Here is a 20,236-nt window from a genome sequence, read left to right as displayed (position 1 = left end):
CCGGGGCCTGTGCCCCGCAGCGGGAGAGGCCACAACAGTGGGAGGCCCGCATACCGCAAAAAAAAAAAAAAAAAAAAAAAAATGTGTAAAAAATATTGATCCAATGTTTTTAACACTCATTTCTTAGATTAAAATCAGTGTTTGTAGATAAATTGGGTTTTGGAAAAGTCATTTTAGTATCTACACATTTAAATTAAAACTACTTATCTTTGAAAAGAGATTGTAACTTGTTAGCAAGTTTTTAGTTCCAAAGGTATATTATTCAGAAATGCACTCTGCTTAAACCCTAAAGTTTCATAACCAAAATAAGTCAGGAGAGCATGCTAGTCATAAGATAGGATTGCCCCTATAAGATCCTTAAGAACCAGCTTATCTAATCTTAAAGATTTCAAGTTGGGTGTTTAATCTAGTTTGTTAACTATTGATTAAAGCTCTTACTTAAAGCGGTGCAGAAGTCCAAAGGAAGTATAGAACCTGGTCTTACAAAACAAATCAGAACTCTTTCAGTTGCAGGTATCAGAGCCTTAACTTGAATTAACTAAAGCCAGAACAGATAAGTTATTGACCCCCAGAGAAAGCAGAGGCAGCTCTGGCCTCAAGGAACCTGGATGCTTGCAAGTGTGTCTGCCCCTGTTTGCCTGTCTCTCTAGTTCTTTGACTCCTTGTTGCTTGATTGCTCTTCCTCCCTCTCTCTCTGTGACACTTTCTGTCACAGGTCATCTTTGTTGCACATGCTGTGTTCTTTCCATCTCTGTCCTGCATGATATATTTTTGATTTTTTGCTCTGTGTCTGTCTGTCTCGATCTCTTTCTGTGTCTGTTCTATTGTTCAATGTCCTTCCTCTGCATTCCCCTGCCCTTTACTCTGTCAGTTGATTCCATTTTCTCCCACCACAGAAAGGCATTCCCATGTGGCTGTAGGCTGTTCTGCGTCACATTCTTCCAATTCATCAACCAGAGGAGAAAGGATGCTCTGCCCTCCAGCTCCAGTTATAAAAATCCAGAGGAAAGGACTTTCTCCCTTAGCTTCCCTAGCCAGGAACAGGGCACTGTTTCCCTTTGAAATCTCTGGGTTAAGTTGGAGAGGAACGTCAACTCCCTAAAAGAAGGAAGAACCTCTTCTGGGCAGACAAAATAGTAAATGTTCAACATAGGAGATGAGACTTAAATATTTGAATGAAGATTCCATAGTTTTCAGTAATCCTCATGTATGAGTGCTTATTTATTATGAAATTTCTGTATGTTCTACTCATTTTTTTTCCATATCTGCTTCAGTATTCATGCTTTTTCATTTATTATAATATGAATCAACTGAGTATAATATTTAGAAATATTGCCTAATAATCCACTTCAGGACAATTTTATTTTGTCCTGAAGTACAAAAAGTAAAAAATACAAAGTACGAAAAGTAAATAAATAATTTTATTTATTTTATTGTTTTCTATGAGTAACATTTAAATTCACAGTTTTTTTTAAATCTGCCAGTTCTTTTACAAGTATCTGAGACTAGTATGTTTGCAAAGTTCAGGTTGTAAGTATAAGTTTATTTTTTTAGGATTGCTTAGAGCAGTGGTCCCCAACCTTTTTGGCACCAGGGACTGGTTCCTTGGAAGACAGTTTTTCCACAGACGGGGGTGGGGGGGTTGGGGATGGATCAGGTGGTAATGCGAGAGATGGGGAGCGATGGCGGGGGCGGCAGCTCACCTCCTGCTGTGCAGCCTGGTTCCTAACAGGCCACAGACCAGAACCCGTCTGCCGCCGGGGGGTTGGGGGCCCCTGGTAGAGTAACCTTGGCTCTTCTTTGCTTACTGTTAGATTCAACAATAAGGTATTGGAAAGAGATAAGTATTTGTTCAGTCCTTCACAGTTGTTGAATTTTAGCACTTTTCAGTACTACTCTTTACCTGTTTTATACTTCTGTTCTTAATTTACATGACTGTCTACCCTACTAGACTCTAGACGTAGTGCTGAAAGGATAATACCTTATTTATAACACCCAGCATATACTAACAAGGTACTCCTAAAATGATTGTTGGTAAACTGTCTTTCTCTTTCTTGCACTTAATATTTTAGGAAATGTACTTTTAAGGAATACAAGTGTTTGTTGGAAAGCAGGTATTAATACATTTAGTGATGTTTGAGTCTCTTGACCATTTTATACATACTGGCTCAGATTTGTCAATTTAGATGTCACACTGAAATGATGACTTGTATTTTAGGCAGAGAGAAACGTTTTATAAATAAGTAGCATTTTGTTTTTGATACAGCATACAGTGTTGCCTAATTCTTGATAATATTTGGTGAGAGGGGTAGTTTTGCTTCATTCAGATTGTGACATAATTTTTATAACATGAAATGGTAAGTGATCAAGATTTCTTTCTGTAGGCTACGGAAAGTGAGGTAGGAGATGTAGATTTAACACGTCTTCCAGAAGGACCTGTTGATTCTGAAGATGAAGAAGAGGAAGATGAAGAGATTGATCGAACAGATCCACTGCAGGGGCGAGATCTTGTTCGAGAATGTCTTGAAAAAGAACCTGCAGACAAAACTGATGATGACATTGGTAAGAAATACATCTGTTCACATTAGGAATTTTATAGTTCAATTTATATATAGATACCTATTGATGCATAACAAATTACCCCCAAGAAGGTTTTGTGGGTCAAGAATTCAGGAGCAGCCAACCTGAGTCGTTCTGGCTCATTGTCTCTCGTGAGGTTGTAGTCAGAATGTGGCAGGGGTTACAGTCACTGGGCTAAGCTGGAGGATCTGCTTCCAAGGTGGCTGCTCACATGGCTTTTGGCATAGAACCTCAGTTCCTCTCCACACGGGCTTCTCCAGAGGTTGTTTAAATGTCCTCACCACATGGCAGTTGGTTTCCCCCAAAGCCAGTAATTCAGGGGAGAATAAGGCAGATGCCATAGTATATTTTATGATCTGGCCTCAGGAATGATACATCATTGCTTCTTCCCAATTCTGTTTGTCATATAGAGCAACCCTCATGCAGTATGGGAGGGGACTGCACGAGGACATGAATATCAAGAGGCAAGAATTGTTTTGGGCCGTCTTTGAGGCTAGCTGCCCCAATATTAGAGCTTGTTTTGGAGGTTCTAGCAGTGGAACACAGCTGCTCATATATCCGTAAGCAAAGGACAGTACTCCTTTCTCAGGGAAGGTTCTCCTCTATCAGGACAGGCTGTCCTCTTTGACTAAGTGTACAGCTTCAAGACGGATGCATGTGTGGAGTGGTGAAGGGAGGAAGGGGACACCTGCCTAGACAGCCAGATCAGCTGAATCAACCCTGGCCATCATTAGGGTGATGGATGTTGCAGCCAGATAGTCCTCACATTCTGGCTGCCCCAATTTATAAAACAATAGCTTTGATTTCAGTAAAGTGATTTCCCCCTCCATGTCCATAAGACATGTAAAACACAGTGCGTCAGTGTTCAATGTCTATGAATTCAAAAAAATTTCAAATGTTATCAAAAATCATAGTTTTGCCTCTAGCTTGAAAAAATAATGTATGTGTATATTTTTTGGTTCAAATTTTTTTTCCTTTATCTTTATTGCTCATGTATCTATACCAGGGACTGGCCTGAGGCAGGTATTCAAACATTTGTTGGTTAAATTAAAGAGAGTTACCTTGTAGTTGCTTTGACAAATCTTAAACTAGTATTCACATTTGTTGTCCCTGATTTAATTACTTACTGACATTTATTAATAACTGTTGAAAAACTCTAGCCCAGAAAGAAACAGACAAAAGCCTTTTTCACTAATTAGATCAAAGGACATCACTAAACGTAACCACCATGGAATAGCATCTTGTGCTAGGAAAATTAGCTAAACTCTCCAGCCTCATCTGAATCTGTGTAGTTTCCTGGTTCTCTCTGGAGGTTGTGAATTCTGGTGTCTTCTATTATGCCTGTATTTTCATGTGAGTCTGAATATATCTGTTAACCGAATAACTGAATTTTTTTAAAGCAACAGTCATCTTGTGTCTTGGTTTCTCTAGTTTAGCAGCATGAATTCCTAAGTTGATTAGAAAATTGGGTATTGGATTCTAGATTTTATTGTATCTTTAAACTGTAGTCCTTGATGGTCACTAAACTAGAATTTCTGTTTTTTAACAGAACAATTACTGGAGTTTATGCACCAGCTTCCTGCTTTTGCAAACATGACCATGTCTGTAAGGAGAGAACTCTGCTCAGTGATGATTTTTGAAGTGGTGGAGCAGGCTGGAGCTATTATTCTTGAAGATGGGCAAGAGGTAGGTTAGCAAATAGATGTTACACATTACTTGGTTATAGCAGCTAATTTTTAGAATAATTTTCATAAACTTGTGCAGATCTTGACTTTTAAAATTTGTACAATTTTTTAAATGACTGCTGAGTTTGGGGTAGTTATAATTTCTGAAAATATAAGTTTTGTTTTTGCTTTATTTTGTCTTAATTTTGATTTCCTGGCAGTGGACCTTGCACAGAATAGATGTTCAGTAATTAATATTCATTGGACCAAATTTGTTTTTACTTCTCAAATTAAATTATAAGACTTGTAAAAATTTTTCTTAATTATTGTTCTTTGTTTAGTTTATTAATTTATTTTTTCTTATTAGTCATCCATTTTATACACATCAGTGTATACATTTCAATAATTATTGTTATATTAGTATATTTATAACATTATTATTAAAATGTTTTTCAAGTATATAATCTCCTTATCCCTTTTTTATATTACACAGTTTTTTTTAAATGAAGGAAATATATTGGTACCTGTGCCTCCTAGTAGACTGCTGTCAGTTGAGACATTTATGTGGCAATTCTATTTTCAAAAATGCTTGGATGGCAACTTGCGGATGGGCAGAGGGAGGGAGGATTCAGAGGAATTGAAAAGTGTTACTGCTGTTAGGTAGCACTTCACTGGCTTTCTTATCAAACTGATAAAAATTAATGGTGAGATGTCAGTCAGTGCACACTGTCATATACTGCTAGTGGGAATATAAACAGTATTTCTGGAAAATCATTTAGAAATTTTTAACATGGGCTTCAAAGTATTAACAGCCTCTAACCCATTATTCCCCTTTTGAATGTCTTTCCTCCAGACACAATATAAAACTCAAAGAGTTATTGCCAAAAGATATTCATTGCAGGATATGTATAATAGTAAAAATTGGAAATGACCAAAATATATCCCCCCGAAAAAACAGTGGTTAACTAAATTATTATGTAGCCACAGGTTATAATATTATATAGGTTTTCAAGTTATTTTAAAATACCATAGATATCTTTGAGGGCAGGGGCCTTAGCTCTAGCTTTGTCTACATGCTTTCTCCCTGTATCCTAGAAATCGTTTGGCACATAGGATATACTAAAAAAAGTTTGATGAACAAATAAATATAGTATTAAATTTTTTTTAAAGGACAGGATAGTCTAAATAGTTCAACAGTATGAAATAATATAAACATGGGAGAAAAATACTAAACTTTTGATGACAACTGTATAAATAATGGGATTTTGAATAACTTTACTTTTCCACAAATTTTGTCTTCTTATAATATTCCACGGTTCTGTCGGCAAAAATTCGTTGTGTGCCTACTTTGTGCTAGGTACACAGTGAGGATAGTGGTGGAAGACCCCAACACAACCCCTGTCCTCAAGTAATTTGTGTAATCCACAAATTCCACAATGAGTGTATTTTATATTTGAAATAACTAAAAAAGAAAAAACACAGTTTTGAAAAAATATTTCTTGTTGCCAGTAATTCTCCTTCAGAACTGATAATCCAGATTTCCTTAAATCACATTAAAACTGATTCACATTAAAATTGAAAGTTTAGGCTAATAAAAGGGATACCACATGAGAACAAGTAGTCTTTCACTGATATACAATAGGCCTTAGAATATGTCTCCTTAGAGCATTAAATACTTTGGTATAAATTGAGAGCAGTATTTTCTTAACATTAGGAGAAATTTTCAATATTTTTTAAGATATGCCTTAAAATTCAGGCTTTTATTAGTTTTTCTGAATTAATCACTAGCTCCCTTTTTTTTTCTTTCTTTCTTTTGAACGTTTGCTATGTGCCAGACACTATTCTAGTCACTTGGTTTGTATTAAACTTATTTTTAATGGACACAGAAGTCCTGTGATAGGTAATGTTGTTATGCCCATTTTAGCAGTAAAGAAACTGAAGCCTAGGAGGTTAAATAACTTGCCCAGAGTCACTCAGCTAGTCAGTGGCAGATTCTGGATTCAAATTCCAAGAGCTGGTGGTCTTTTTTTTTTTTTTTTTTTTTTTGTATTAATGGGACTGTGCCGTTTGTAGCCTTTTATTATTTTATTTTATTTTATTTTTGGCTGCCTTGGGTCTTCGTTGCTGCACGTGGGCTTTCTCTAGTTGCAGTGAGCAGGGCTGCTCTTCGTTGCAGTGCACAGGTGTCTCACTGCGGTGGCTTCTCTTGTTGTGGAGCACAGGCTCTAGGCGCGGGGGCTTCAGGAGTTGTGGCTCACGGGCTCTAGAGCACAGGCTCAGTAGTTGTGGCACACGAGCTTAGTTGCTCCACAGCATGTGGGATCTTCCCGGACCAGGGCTTGAACCCATAGTCCCCTGCATTAGCAGGTGGATTCTTAGCCACTGCACCACCAGGGAAGCCCAGAGCTGGTGGTCTTAACCATAACAGTTACTTAGAGTCCCTGATTTCATTTGGTGACTAAAAGAAGAAAGAGTAAAATAAACTTTAGTGGTTGGCTTAACAGGAATAGGGTGTTACTGACAGAGTATTTAGTAATATAATCAGATCTTTTTTCTTTTTTAAATTATACGAGTTCTATATATTGATTGATTATTTTTCAAAGTTAACATGTAACCCTCTTTTCCCAAAGGTTCTTAAAGCCTATATTTTTCTCTATAGCTTGACTCATGGTATGTTATTTTAAACGGCACTGTAGAAATTAGTCATCCAGATGGAAAAGTTGAAAATCTCTTTATGGGAAATAGTTTTGGAATTACACCCACTCTGGATAAGCAGTACACGCATGGAGTTGTTCGGACTAAAGTAGACGATTGTCAGGTAAGCTTATCTCTGCTCGTGTACTCTTGTTTCTTGATTTTAAATGGCTGAGCTTTTTTTTCCTTCCCCAAAATAAAATAGCTTGATTTGAGAATTGGGAGTTTGAAAAGCTCACAGTTAATAAAGGAAACTAGATTTTATATCGGACTCAAATATTTGTGGAATTGAACAAACTATACATATTTTAAAGAGAATATATCTAATAAATGTTGGTTTGTTAAATTTCTATCTGATATTAGCCAGCTCAGTCTCTTTTTTTTTTTTTTTAATAGAGGAGGAAATAGGAACTTCTGAGTTGTTTGTTTCTAACTTACTCCTGCTTCATGTTTTCTTTGCATAGTGTCAGTTTTGAGAGAAGTAGATGCTCACTTCTCCTTTTAGAGCAGAATTCACATGGATTTAATTTCTTTGGTCTCTTTGTGCATGAATTATTTATTTTATCTTGATTTTTGTTAAGGAATGAAGGGGTGAAATAAAAAAGAACTTGCCACTTGAGTTCTCACCTTTGTGCTCTGCCTTGGTGCATAGTGATATATTTATGTATTATAGGTTCACTAATTGTCCCCATGTTGTTCTCGGACAGTTTGTCTGCATAGCCCAGCAGGATTATTGGAGAATTTTAAATCATGTGGAAAAAAATACCCATAAAGTTGAGGAAGAGGGAGAAATTGTTATGGTACATGAGCACCGTGAACTAGATCGCAGTGGAACCAGGAAAGGACACATTGTAATCAAGGTGGGTATTTTTTACTTATTTTTCTTATTATTGATAGAATAAAGCTTTCATCTTAAAAGATTTTGAACCACTTTTTGAGTAGTGCAAGATAATTCATTAACTTTGGGATCTAGTGTAAATTAATGTGTTAATTCTTTTGACTTTTTCTAAGTTGGTTTTTACACATTTTATTGAGGAAGAGTAACATTGCCATTTAATATCAGTATGGAAGGATATTATTTAGAATATACCAGTCAAAATTTTCCTTCTCAAATTTATTGTATGATCCATTGATAATGGGAATTAATTTCATCAAAGACAGCAATATTTAGAAACAAAACAGAAATTGAAAGGACCAACCGTAAATGCATAAAGAATCCTAGATGAGTGCTTACTAGATCTCTGTGGCATTGAAATAGACATTAACTTCTCTGAACCTCAATTTTCATATCTGAAAATGGAGATGCTATGGCAGGGCTTTATTAGGGCTAAATGTGGCAAATCAAAAGCCTTAGCATGCTATAGAATCTGAGTATTACTACCCATATTGTTTTCCCTTCTCTAATTCCCTCTCTCCCCTATTCCTTGGCCCCTTGCTTTCTACTCTCCCATCTCCCTGTCTCTTTAATGACATGTAGATGTAAAATAGAGCAATTCTAGTTGCAAGAGAGGAAGTAAATGCATGACCTTTTTTTCTTTTCAAGCAAGTCTTGGTTGCAAAATAAGTATATGTGTTATTTTTCATTATAAGTGCAGAAGCTTTATTTAACAATAAGAGGGACTGGTGTCAGATAAGATATTCCTCAGGAGTCAGGCTATTCCTCAACACTGTCTTTTTCTTTTCCTAAGTTGATAGGCGTAAGCTTTCTGTGTAGAAAAAAATGAGTATATATGTGGACTGTTATAGACTATCTTTTTATGAAGGCTCATGGTGAGCCTTATATTTTTATAATTTCTTTTTTCTTTTTTTTACAAATTTATTTATTTATTTTTGGCTGCATTGGGTCTTTGTTGCTGCACACGTGCTTTTCTCTAGTCGAGGCGAGCAGGGGCTACTCTTTGTTGTGGTGGCTTCTCATTGCGGTGGCTTCTCTTGTTGTGGAGCACGGGCTCTAGGCTCACGGGCTTCAGTAGTTGTGGCACGCGGGCTCAGTAGTTGTGGCTTGCAGGCTCTAGAGCACAGGCTCAGTAGTTGTGGCACACGGGCTTAGTTGCTCTGCAGCATGTGGGATCTTCCTGGACCAGGGCTCAAACCCGTGTCTCCTACATTGGCAGGCGGATTCTTAACCACTGCACCACCAGGGAAGCCCTGTAATTTCAAACTTACAGAAGAGTTGCAAGAACAGTACAGAGAACACCCTGACTCAGATGCCCCATATGTTAACATTTCACTGCATTTTCTCCATTATCATCAGTCTTTTTCAACCGTTTGAGAGCAATCTGCAAATGTGATGCCTCCTCACTCCTAAATGTTTCATGTGTATTTCCTAAAAGCAAGAACAGTCTCCTGTATAAACACCATAGAAACCTTCAAGTTAGGAAATGTACATTGATAAATTAAAACCATTCAGTCCACAGATGCTATTTAGATTTTAACCAACTATCCCAACAATGGCTCTTTTTTCCTTTTTGGTTCAGAATCTCATCCAGGCACACAGTTGCATTTAGTTGTCATGTCACTTAAGTCTACGCCAGGAACAGTCTTTCCCTATTCACGTTCTCAGCAGTTTTAAAGAATACAGCCCTTATAGTCTGTAGTATGACCCTCAGACGAGATCTATCTGGTGTTGCCTAATGCCCAGACTACAGTCATGCTTTCCAGGCAGGAATTCCACAGAAATAATGTTGTGCTGTTCTCAGTGCATCATTTCAGGGAGCGTACAATGTCAACCTATCTCACCACCAATGAAGTTAACCTTAATCACCTGGTCCTCTTGGTGTCTGTCTGGCAAGTTTCTTCACTTAGAGCCACCATTTTACCCTTTGTAATTGATGAGCATTTGGAGCATTGATGTTCTGGGATAGTGTCAGTATGTCTTACAAACCTCTATCCACCAGTCTTTACTTCGATTGACTACTCCTGCCTGTAATGGTGATTTTCTATTTCCATTATTTCTTCTACATTTATTGTCATTCTACTGTAAGAATGAGCATTCTCCCCTCTTTTTTTTTTTTTTTTTTTTGTGGTACGTGGGCCTCTCACTGTTGTGGCCTCTCCCATTGTGGAGCACAGGCTCCGGACGCGCAGGCTCAGCGGCCATGGCTCACGGGCCCAGCCGCTCCACGGCATGTGGGATCCTCCCGACCGGGGCACGAACCCGCGTCCCCTGCATCGGCAGGCGGACCCTCAACCACTGCGCCACCAGGGAAGCCCCTCCCCTCTTTAATTATATTGTTATGGTGTCATGTATTGTATTCCCTTACCATCAGTGTTGTTCTGATCGTCAGATTGTCCCAGATTTGGCCAGTGGGGCTCTCTTAAGGCTGATTCCTGTATCCTTTTGACATCTCCCCATCATTTTTTGAGAGCTTCATTATTATCTGGCAAAACGAGATGTTCCAGGCTCATCTTTTACTGCTCCTGCTTTGGAATCAGACATTTCTCCAGAGAGCCCTGGATCCTTCTAGTAGAGAACAGCATTAAAAAACCAAGATCTGGGCACTCTGTTCACTGCTACTGTGGTGTCATTGCTTCTAGAACTTTTCATCAGACAGAGGTCGGAAATATATGTATTTATTTACTATAAATTCATACAAACCTATATCTTCTTATATGTCTCTGTCTATTGATAACAGTCAAGAGTTCATACCAGTACTCCCAGTTCCAGTACTATACCACAAAGTTTTTGGTAGCCTTTTCCTTCCCCTACTTGTAAATACTTTATCCAACAGTGGCTCTTGTTATACTCTGTATATTTACTTATTTGCTCATTATAACCAACGTCTACCATGCCAGCCATCTCCTTCACCTGCCCACTCTGCATACCCTGTCACCCAGCATCCACCTTATTAGATGCTAGTGAGCAGTTTGGTAACATGCCTCTGCATGACAATGGGACTTGTCTTTTTTTTTTTTAAGATTTATTTATTATTTATTTATTTTATTTATTTTTGGCTGCGTCGGGTCTTAATTGCGGCACGTGGTATCTTCTTGTGGTGCATGGACCTCTCTCTAGTTGTGGTGTGCGGGTTTTCTCTTCTCTGGTTGTGGCGCACAGGCTCCAGCACACATGGGCTCTGCAGTTTGTGGCACGTGGGCTCGGTAGCTGAGGTGTGCAAGCTCAGTAGTTGTGGTGCACGGGCTTAGTTGCCAGGAGGTATGTGGGGTCTTAATTCCCTAACCAGGGATCAAACTCGAGTCTCCTGCATTGTAAGGTGGATTCTTTACTACTGAACCACCAGGGAAGTCCCAGGGACTTGTCTTTAAATACAGTTTTGAATCTATGGCCTAGTCTCCACAGAGATCCTGCCTCAGTGATTTAGCTAATCAGAATAATGGCCTTTCTTTAACATGTTGATCATTTCCACCCCTGACTTAGCTATATATGATCTAAGAACCGCATTTAAGTGAACTCAGATTGTGATTTGCCTTAATGATAGACCCAATTTGGTATTCTTGGAGTGTTTTGGAGGGTGGGAGAATAGGAATGACCTGTGGTTGTCTTGTCCCTTAAATAGGTAATTCAAAGAGCCTTTCCTCTGACTTCCTTCTAGAGAAATGATTTACATACCTTATTAGCAGTGGGGTACCCTTTTTTATTCTTTAATAAATTCTTAAATAAGAACACTGTTAGTATTAATCTATGTTTGCCATGCAATAATTCTGGCCAGTGAAATTCTTTGGATGAATACAACAAATTGAAATTTGAGGTTAGGGGCAACAGTTGGTTTTTATATTTGGCTTAACATCTGGTTTATTTCTGTATTTGTTTTGTGTACCCATTTTTGAAAATGCTGCTAAGGTAATAAAGTTTAACATTGATTCAGAAGCTCAAGAAGGAGCAGTAGATAAATGTTGTTTGCATTCCTTTTTATAAATTGGGAAACAGACAAGGAGTTAAACTCTGAGTTAATGTAAAAACTATCTATAGAACTTCTGGTTCCTCTGGTGAACTAGAATGAAGAAACCATAGAAGACGAAACCTCTATTCCCAGAAGTAACAACAATAAAACAAGCTATCTTGAGCTGCTGTGTTGTTCCTATAGCCTGGGACAGAAGAGAATTTAAGGATGATTAAATTTGGAAGAAAACTTTATTTATTTACTTCTTTAATTTAACTCTTACCTCTTCCTTCTCTTTACTCGCGACAATCATTACATTATCCCCCCATTCCTATGATGAAATGCCAATAAAAACAGTTACGGCCGAGTAAATGCTGTTGTGCATGTTTATTCCTCTGCCTTTTCTCTCTCTCAACCTCTGGGTGATGGTGGACTACCTGTCTCTAGAGGGACTACCTACTCCCAGTGCTGAGGGTTTTAAAGGTGAAACTTTACTTCAAGGACTTTGTAATAGAGTGGCTACAAAAGGAAGTAATCAATAGGAGTTCTTTGGTTCCTGAGCTACTTGTTTATTTTCTAATTCTTCCTATATTTTTCTTTTTTAGGCAACACCTGAGCGTCTCATCATGCATTTAATAGAAGAGCATTCCATTGTGGACCCAACTTATATAGAAGATTTCCTATTAACTTATAGAACATTTCTTGAAAGTCCTTTGGATGTTGGGACCAAACTATTGGAATGGTTTAAAATTGACAGCTTAAGGGATAAGGTTGGTTTTATAATTATAAAAGGCATGAAAGTGATTTTAATTTTTAAATTTTATTCCCCCAAAACCTTTTGCAACTGACAAATTAAATGTTTATTTTGATAAGATTCAATTCGCCTAAAAAGTTAGTGAATCAGTATAGACATATCTCTGCTTGGTTACTTTTATGACAGAATAAAATGTTAAAAGTGGATATTTTGCCTTTTAAAAGGCAAAAACTGAAAGCAGGCTGTGGTGTAGCTATAAATTCAGAAGATGGATGATAATATTTTTACACTTTGTCAAAATACTTGGTGGTTACTGAGGAGATCAGTAAAACATTTAAAAGACATTTAATAGTTTAGAAAGAATATTCACCAAGTAAATTTTTTCAAGAGGGCTTAGAAACAATCTAAAAAGAATTAGAAATACATTGATTTTTTTTCTTTCTTTCTTTTTTTTTTTTTTTTCGGTACGCGGGCCTCTCACTGTTGTGGCCTCTCCCGTCGCGGAGCACAGGCTCCGGACGCGCAGGCTCAGCGGCCATGGCTCACGGGCCCAGCCGCTCCGCGGCATGTGGGATCTTCCCGGACCGGGACACGAACCCGTGTCTCCTGCATTGGCAGGCGGACTCTCAACCACTGTGCCACCAGGGAAGCCCAGAAATACATTGATTTTTGAGTTAAAGACTTTATAATCATTTTAAAACAGTTTATCTTTTTGACCTTAATTTATCACTGCTGTAACTTATTTTAATCTACCTTTGAGTTTTGTTGTTGTTTTTTTTGCATTAAACATTGTTTGCTGTTATAAATAGATTATCTTACCTTATTTTATGGGGTGTTTGTACTTCTCATGGAAAGAATAGTGATACCTCAGCTACTGGTACATTACTACCAGTAAACCACCTCAGTAACAGGTAGGAAGTTAGTCATTTTAAGGAAAATAAAAGTAGGCCCATAATAATTAATAATAATTGCCTGGTATATCTTTCTGAGTTATACTTCAAGGGAAATAAGTTAGATGTAGTTGGACTGTGGATTTCTATCGTCTAGGAAACTCAAGTGTCCAAAACTACAGGCTTGCCTTCCCCCTGATTTTGAAATTATATATAGTTACTTAGGTTGCTGAGGAAATAAAGGCATGCTAGAGAATGAACAAAAATATGATTTAGGGACAACTAAATATTCATGTGTAAAAAATGAAGTTTGACGTTTATACCATATTCAGTATTAACTCAAAATGGATCAGAGACCTAATATTAGAGCTAAAACTATAATACTCTTCAAAGAAAAGAAAGGGTGAAAAAAAATCATGACCTTGGATTAGGCAATGGTTTCTTAGGTATGATACCCAAAGCACAACCTTGAACAATGGAAAAAATAGATATATTGAACTTCATCAAAATTAAAACCTTTTCTACATTAAAGGTACTATCAGGAAAAACAGGACAACACATGGAATAGGAGAATATATTTGTAAATCATATGTCTGATAAGAGTCTAGTATCCAGAATGTATAAAGAACTCTTACAACTCAACACCAAAAAGACAATACAATTTAAAATGGACAAAGGACTTGAATAGACATTTCTCCCAAGAAGATATGTAAATGACCAGCAGTCACATGAAAAAGATGTTCAATGTCATTAGGGAAATTGCAAATCAAAACCACAATGATGGTTTTGATCACTTCACACCTACTAAGATGACTTAAAAAAAGGAAAGGAAGTAACAAGCATTTTAAGGGTGTTGATGTGGAGAAAATGGAATTCCCATACTTGCTTATAGTAATGTAAAATGGTGTAGCTGCTGTGGAAAACAGCTTAGTGGTTCTTCAAAAAATTAAACATAGGGCTTCCCTGGTGGCGCAGTGGTTGAGAGTCCGCCTGCCAATGCAGGGGACACGGGTTCGTGCCCCGGTCCGGGAAGATCCCACATGCCGCGGAACGGCTGGGCCCGTGAGCCATGGCCACTGAGCCTGCGCGTCCGGAGCCTGTGCTCCACAAAGGGACAGGCCACGACAGTGAGAGGCCCGCATACCACAAAAAAAAAAAAAAAGTTAAACATAGAATTATCGTATAACCCAGTAGTTCTACTCCTGAAGCATATATCCAAAAGAGCTAATAGGTGTGCAAACAAAAGTTTGTAAGCAGTGTTCATACCAGCACTATTGATGATGGCCAAAAAGTGGAAACAACCCATATGTCCATCAACTGATGAATGGATAAACAAAATATGGTATACCATATAATGAAATATTATTCAGCCATTCAAAAAAATGAAATACTGATACATGCTGCAACATGCATAAACCTTGAAAATATTATGGTAAGACAAAGAAGCCAGTCTTAAAAGATCACATATTGTATGAGGTATCCAGGTAGACAAATCACGGAGACAGAAAAGCAAGTAAGTAGTGGCTGTTAGGGGCTGGAAGAAGGGTAGAATGGGAGGTGACTGCTTATTGGGAATGGGGTTTTCTTTTGGGGTGATGAAAATGTTCTAGAACTAATAGTGGGGACGGTTGTACACAATTTTGAATGTGCTAAATGCCACTGAATTGTACACTTTAAAGTGGTTAAAATGATGGATTTTATGTATATTTTACCACAATTTTAAAAGTATATGACTTAAATTACTTACATTGTTAGGCACTTCTTTTTTCCCTTTTTTTTTTTTTTTAGATTTTGGAAAATTCTCTGACTTATTTCTTTTGATCTTATTTTGGCTCCTGTGTCTTTTCTTAATATTCAGAAGCTTTTTATTATTATTAATATTTATTGGAGTGTAGTTGCTTTGCAATTTTGTATTTCTGCTGTACAGCAAAGTGAATCAGGCATACGTATACATATATCCCCTCTTTTTTGGATTTCCTTTGCATTTAGGTCACCACAAAGCACTGAGTAGAGTTCCCTGTAGACACATTATTTAATTCAACCTCCATTTGTTAGTTTTTAACTTTTCTGTTAATCTGTGGCACAAAGTAATAAATCAGTTCACAACTTTGAAAATATACAGTGTTTACGAAGGAAGTTTCAGATTTTTATTATAATTTTGGTGAAACATGTTCTCAGCTAAAGAAACACTTTTGACATTTGCCTGCTCTTGGCAGCCTGCAGGTTAAGATACTGTCCAAAATATACATCCCATGTACTTCTTACATGTTAGTATACAGGCTTGTTTTTTCAGTGAAGGTAGAGTCTTGGCTTTCTCTGTTACTTGTGTACGTAAGGAAGCAAAAGCTCAAACTAAAACATGCCTCTCTGTTAGAATGAGCCTTTTGTGGGTGAGCAGGTGGGCAAAGGGATTAGCCATAAAGCTCAATTCCCCCTGGGTTTAAGACATGCTTTTGGAACCTACTTTTGCAGAAAGAATGCCTCTCGTATAATCGTATGCTGCCTCTTCCATGTTTCCGCAGGTAACACGGATTGTATTATTATGGGTAAATAATCATTTTAATGATTTTGAAGGTGATCCTGCTATGACTCGATTTCTGGAGGAATTTGAAAAAAATCTGGAAGATACAGTAAGGCTCAGAAGAATTTTATCTTCTTCAGAGTTTAGGGATTCTTACCAACCTCTCACCCCACCCCCGAAGAATAGCAACTCAGAACAGCTTTCATCTTCTCCTGTGTCTTGATTGCCTGTTCTGAGAACTTCTAAATCTGTATTCTAGACTTCTGTTCATCCTCTGCTACTTCAGCCCAAACAAAAATCATGCTTCTTCCACAGTCTTCACTGATTTAGGCATACAAATACACATACTTTATCAGATCTACTTTAGACTTTCTAAGTCTCCCTTCTGCATGTGATTTTCACTTGTTATTAATATACAACACCTACAATTAATACCCTCAAGGTCTTCTTAACTTTCGTGGTAGCTATTTATAAATCCATTTTATTCTCCCTGTTAGATATAAAACTTTGAACTACAACTGGTTTGTCTGCTCCAAGAAACTTGAAATTTTAGGAAGTAAATAATAATGCAGCTCAGGAGTCAGATTGCCTGAATTAACATTCAGACTTCACCACTTGGTGCATATGTGAACTTGGAAAAGTTGTCCAACCTTATATGCCTCAGTTGTCTTATTTTATAGACAGTAGCCTCTAGATTGTTGAGATTGTTGTGAGGATTTTAGTGAGTTAATAAACATAAGAATCTGCCAGCAAAACCTGGCACATAGCAAATTTTCAAGAACCATTGTTATTACTCATATAGTACAAGTGGATTAAGTTGAATAAAGAGGGGGAAATTGGCAGATTTTTTTGTGCCTTTCCTTACCTCTTGGTTCCTGTAGCCTTTTCAGCAGCACATCTGCTCTATGTGAAATGGGGGGAATGAACAGGGAACTTGATTAAGAGATCCATAGAGGCTCTTCCAGTGCTGGCTATGTAAGTATTCAAGGGGCTTATGGAAAATAGAAACTGCCTTACAATCATGGGATTTTTTTCCGCAGTAATCAAGTCAGTCATCAAGTATTTATTGAATTCTACTTTATACTCCAAGCTGTTATATAGGATCACAACAGGTGTAAGACTTGGTTCCTACCCTGAAAAAAATTTAGCTTCTTGTTATAGACATGAGATTTACTTGGTACACTATTTGAGAATAGTTAAATATTAAACTGATATTAGAACCTGAAAGTTAGAATATTACTAAGTTTAAGGAAGATCTAAAATAATATAGGAAGATCTAAAATAATATAAGAATAATATTTCTAGAAGAGATGGAGACTTGAATGTGTCTTTGAATGTTAGACAATGTTGGGAAGGTGGTTCAAGTCCTTTAAGGTTTTAAATAAAGGTTTAAAAAGATTCTGGTTTTATGTAACAGCCAGGAGATAAGCAAGATGGTAATAACAGATTGTGTATTAGTAAGGTTCAGAAAATGAAGAAGGAATTTTTTTTGTCATCCCTCTCTAAATGAGACATCACTTTGAAATCTTTTCTAACCTTTTCTAGAAACTTTTAAAAAATCATATTAAGAGATCTTATTCTTGAGAGTGCTCTAGGGTGGAATGTTTCCCTCCTTCAGTTTTATTTACCCCTATTTATATTTTATTTCCTCTATATTTTAAATATAGCTCTAATTCTAATAATTTTAGGTGATTTTTAAAAGCCTATAGGAATAAATATATTCACTTATATATACCTTACCCCTTTCTACTTTCTAGAAAATGCATGGTCATCTCCGGTTATTGAATATTGCCTGTGCTGCAAAGGCTAAGTGGAGACAGGTTGTGCTGCAAAAGGCATCCCGGGAGTCCCCTCTGCATTTCAGCCTAAATGGAGGAAGTGAGAAGGCATTTGGTATTTTTGTTGAAGGTGTAGAACCTGGTAGCAAAGCTGCTGATGCAGGACTGAAACGTGGTGATCAGGTAAGTAAATAACAACCACTTAAAGCCTTTTTATAAGTAATAGGTGTGCTTCTTTTTTCCTCATCTGATATTTCTTCAAGTAAGCATGGTAAAATTTAGGAAGTATTTTTTAAGCTTCTTTTTAGAGGTAGTATTTTTTAAATCGTTTATTTTTAAAATGTCTTTGTCATATATCCATTCCTTTTAATGGTAAATTTGATATAGTATGTCCAGAAACAGCATGGTAGTCTGGCCACTATCAACCTGAATGGTCTTGCATATCCTCCAAGGATTAGGACCTCTATCAGTTGGCAACTTCACAGTATTCCAGAAAGGTCCATATGAGAATTAGCACCCTACCCTTGCATGTTGTAAAGGAGTAAGCACTTCTATCCCTACTGTAAGTGGCCTAAGATTACCATAAATGATGGTTTTGGTTTAAATAATGTTCATATGGTAACAGAACTACATCCATAAGCAGAGTGAGCTGGCTGAGGGACTAGGAGAAGGAAGGAGACACTGGGAGTAAGTTGATAGGGATTTATTCTTTCCATGTAGGCATTAGTTAACTATAGAACAATATATTTCAAAAATGAGATTATGGACAACCTTTTTACTAAAAAATACAATTCCTAGACCCACCTTGGTCTTAGTAATCATATTAATCACATTCCGCAGAGATGAAGACTGGAAATCTGTATTTTGAACAAAGCTCTCTAGATAATTCTCATGCACACCAAAGAGTCTAGATAATTCTCATGTACACCAAAGAGTGGTTTCTCATCTAGCTGAATCACTTGGGAAGCTGAATTTGTTCCACTTAAAAATTTTGGTTTGTTCATACATTGATTTAGAATGTGACTTTATTTTACTTTTAACCAAACCATACTGTCATTTTTTTAAATTAAGAGGGCATTCACAGGGACTTCCCTGGTCGTTCAGTGGGTAAGAGTCCATGCTTCCACTGCAACGGGCACAGGTTCGATCCCTGGTCAAGGAACTAAGATCCCGCATGCCACGAGGCCAACAAAAAGAGCGCATTCACATTATGAAAAGGTGTACACTTCAGGACGGTGGCTCTCAACCAGCAGTAATTTTGTCACCCAGGAGACATTTGGTGATGTCTGGAGTTATTTTTGATTGTCATGACTTGGGAATTACTACTGGCATCTAGTGGACAGAGGCCAGGGATACTGCTAAAGAGCCTACAACACCCCGTGACAAATCAGCCACCACAACAGAGTTATCCAGACCAAATATTAATAGTGCAAGGGGTTAAGAAACTCTCACATAATAAGTAAAATGTATATCGTAATAAAATATTTTTAAATTTAGAAAATGATGTAATTTTAGAAAAGAAACTCTGATACAAAGTTTTAACGATACCCTTCTTCCCCTAAGGGAGTTTTATAGAATAGAGATTTCTGGACCTTACTCAGACTACTCATTAAGAATATCTAGTAGCAAGGAACCTGGAGTCATTATATTTATTGTTCTAGTATTTTGTGGTAAACATATTTAAGAATCTCGTTCTTCACAGGAAGAAAAAAAAAAAAAAGAAAAATCCAGTGATTTCATTCCTGACAGAGGAGAGAAATTTATCATGTTTTTACTTCTTCCCTCAGTCCTCCCAAGTATGGTTGAAATTATCTGAGATTTTAGATCTAGATTATAAGTCATTTTTTAACATTATGGATGTTCTCTTTTTTTTTTTTTTTTTTTTTTTTTCTTTTTGCGGTATGCGGGCCTCTCACTGCTGCGGCCTCTCCCGCTGCGGAGCACAGGCTCCGGACGCGCAGGCCCAGCGGCCATGGCTCACGGGCCCAGCCGCTCCGCGGCACACGGGATCCTCCCAGACCGGGGCACGAACCCGCATCCCCTGCATCGGCAGGCGGACTCTCAACCACTGCGCCACCAGGGAGGCCCTGGATGTTCTCTTTTAAGAGTACTTTGACATTTGCATTAAGTTTCATAAGCTTATTATTAACAATCATTTAGATATTTACACCTGCCTTACTGATTTCATTGATCACCTCCACTTCATCTGTGCCCATATGTCCCCATTATTTTATCTCACGATTGTCTTATAATACTTCTAGTACCTTTTCTAGTACTTTTTTCAAAAAGGGTAAATGAGTAGTATAACTTTATGTGTCCTTACATGTCTTGATGATACTTTTTTGTTCAATGGAGTGTAAAAATCTTTTATCACAGTCATTCTTCCCTCAGAACATTGAAGTCACAGAAAAGTATCACATCACTTAGTGTGGCCCAAAAGAAGTGCAAACCACCCTTTATTTTTCTTTTCTAGGTACCTCTGGTTCTCCTCCCCACCACCCCCAACTCCCACAG

The 20,236-nt window shown here is 37.5% G+C and overlaps 1 protein-coding gene across 7 annotated transcripts in view; it reads left to right on the top strand.

The window, feature by feature from the left end:
* Nucleotides 1-20,236, top strand: part of RAPGEF6 (Rap guanine nucleotide exchange factor 6) — a gene marked incomplete at its 3' end in the record, with an annotated part of 219,987 nt that overhangs the window by 130,049 nt on the left and 69,702 nt on the right. For 6 of the 7 annotated variants that reach the window (XM_081232763.1, XM_081232760.1, XM_081232762.1 and 3 more), the window contains 7 exons: nucleotides 2,385-2,562; nucleotides 4,130-4,266; nucleotides 6,904-7,062; nucleotides 7,646-7,798; nucleotides 12,385-12,549; nucleotides 15,946-16,053; nucleotides 17,702-17,905. In XM_081232763.1, the coding sequence (XP_081088889.1) occupies nucleotides 2,385-2,562; nucleotides 4,130-4,266; nucleotides 6,904-7,062; nucleotides 7,646-7,798; nucleotides 12,385-12,549; nucleotides 15,946-16,053; nucleotides 17,702-17,905 (1,104 nt within the window). Of the gene's footprint in view, nucleotides 1-2,384; nucleotides 2,563-4,129; nucleotides 4,267-6,903; nucleotides 7,063-7,645; nucleotides 7,799-12,384; nucleotides 12,550-15,945; nucleotides 16,054-17,701; nucleotides 17,918-20,236 lie in introns of those variants that run through there. The other variant, XM_081232765.1, reaches the window with a different exon arrangement.

Source organism: Mesoplodon bidens (genome assembly GCF_964165515.1).
Source record: "Mesoplodon bidens genome assembly, chromosome: 4".
NCBI classification, from domain to species: Eukaryota; Metazoa; Chordata; class Mammalia; order Artiodactyla; family Ziphiidae; genus Mesoplodon; species Mesoplodon bidens.
The sequence above is the reverse complement of the archived record's forward strand: the minus strand, read 5'-3'. Positions and strand labels throughout refer to the sequence as shown.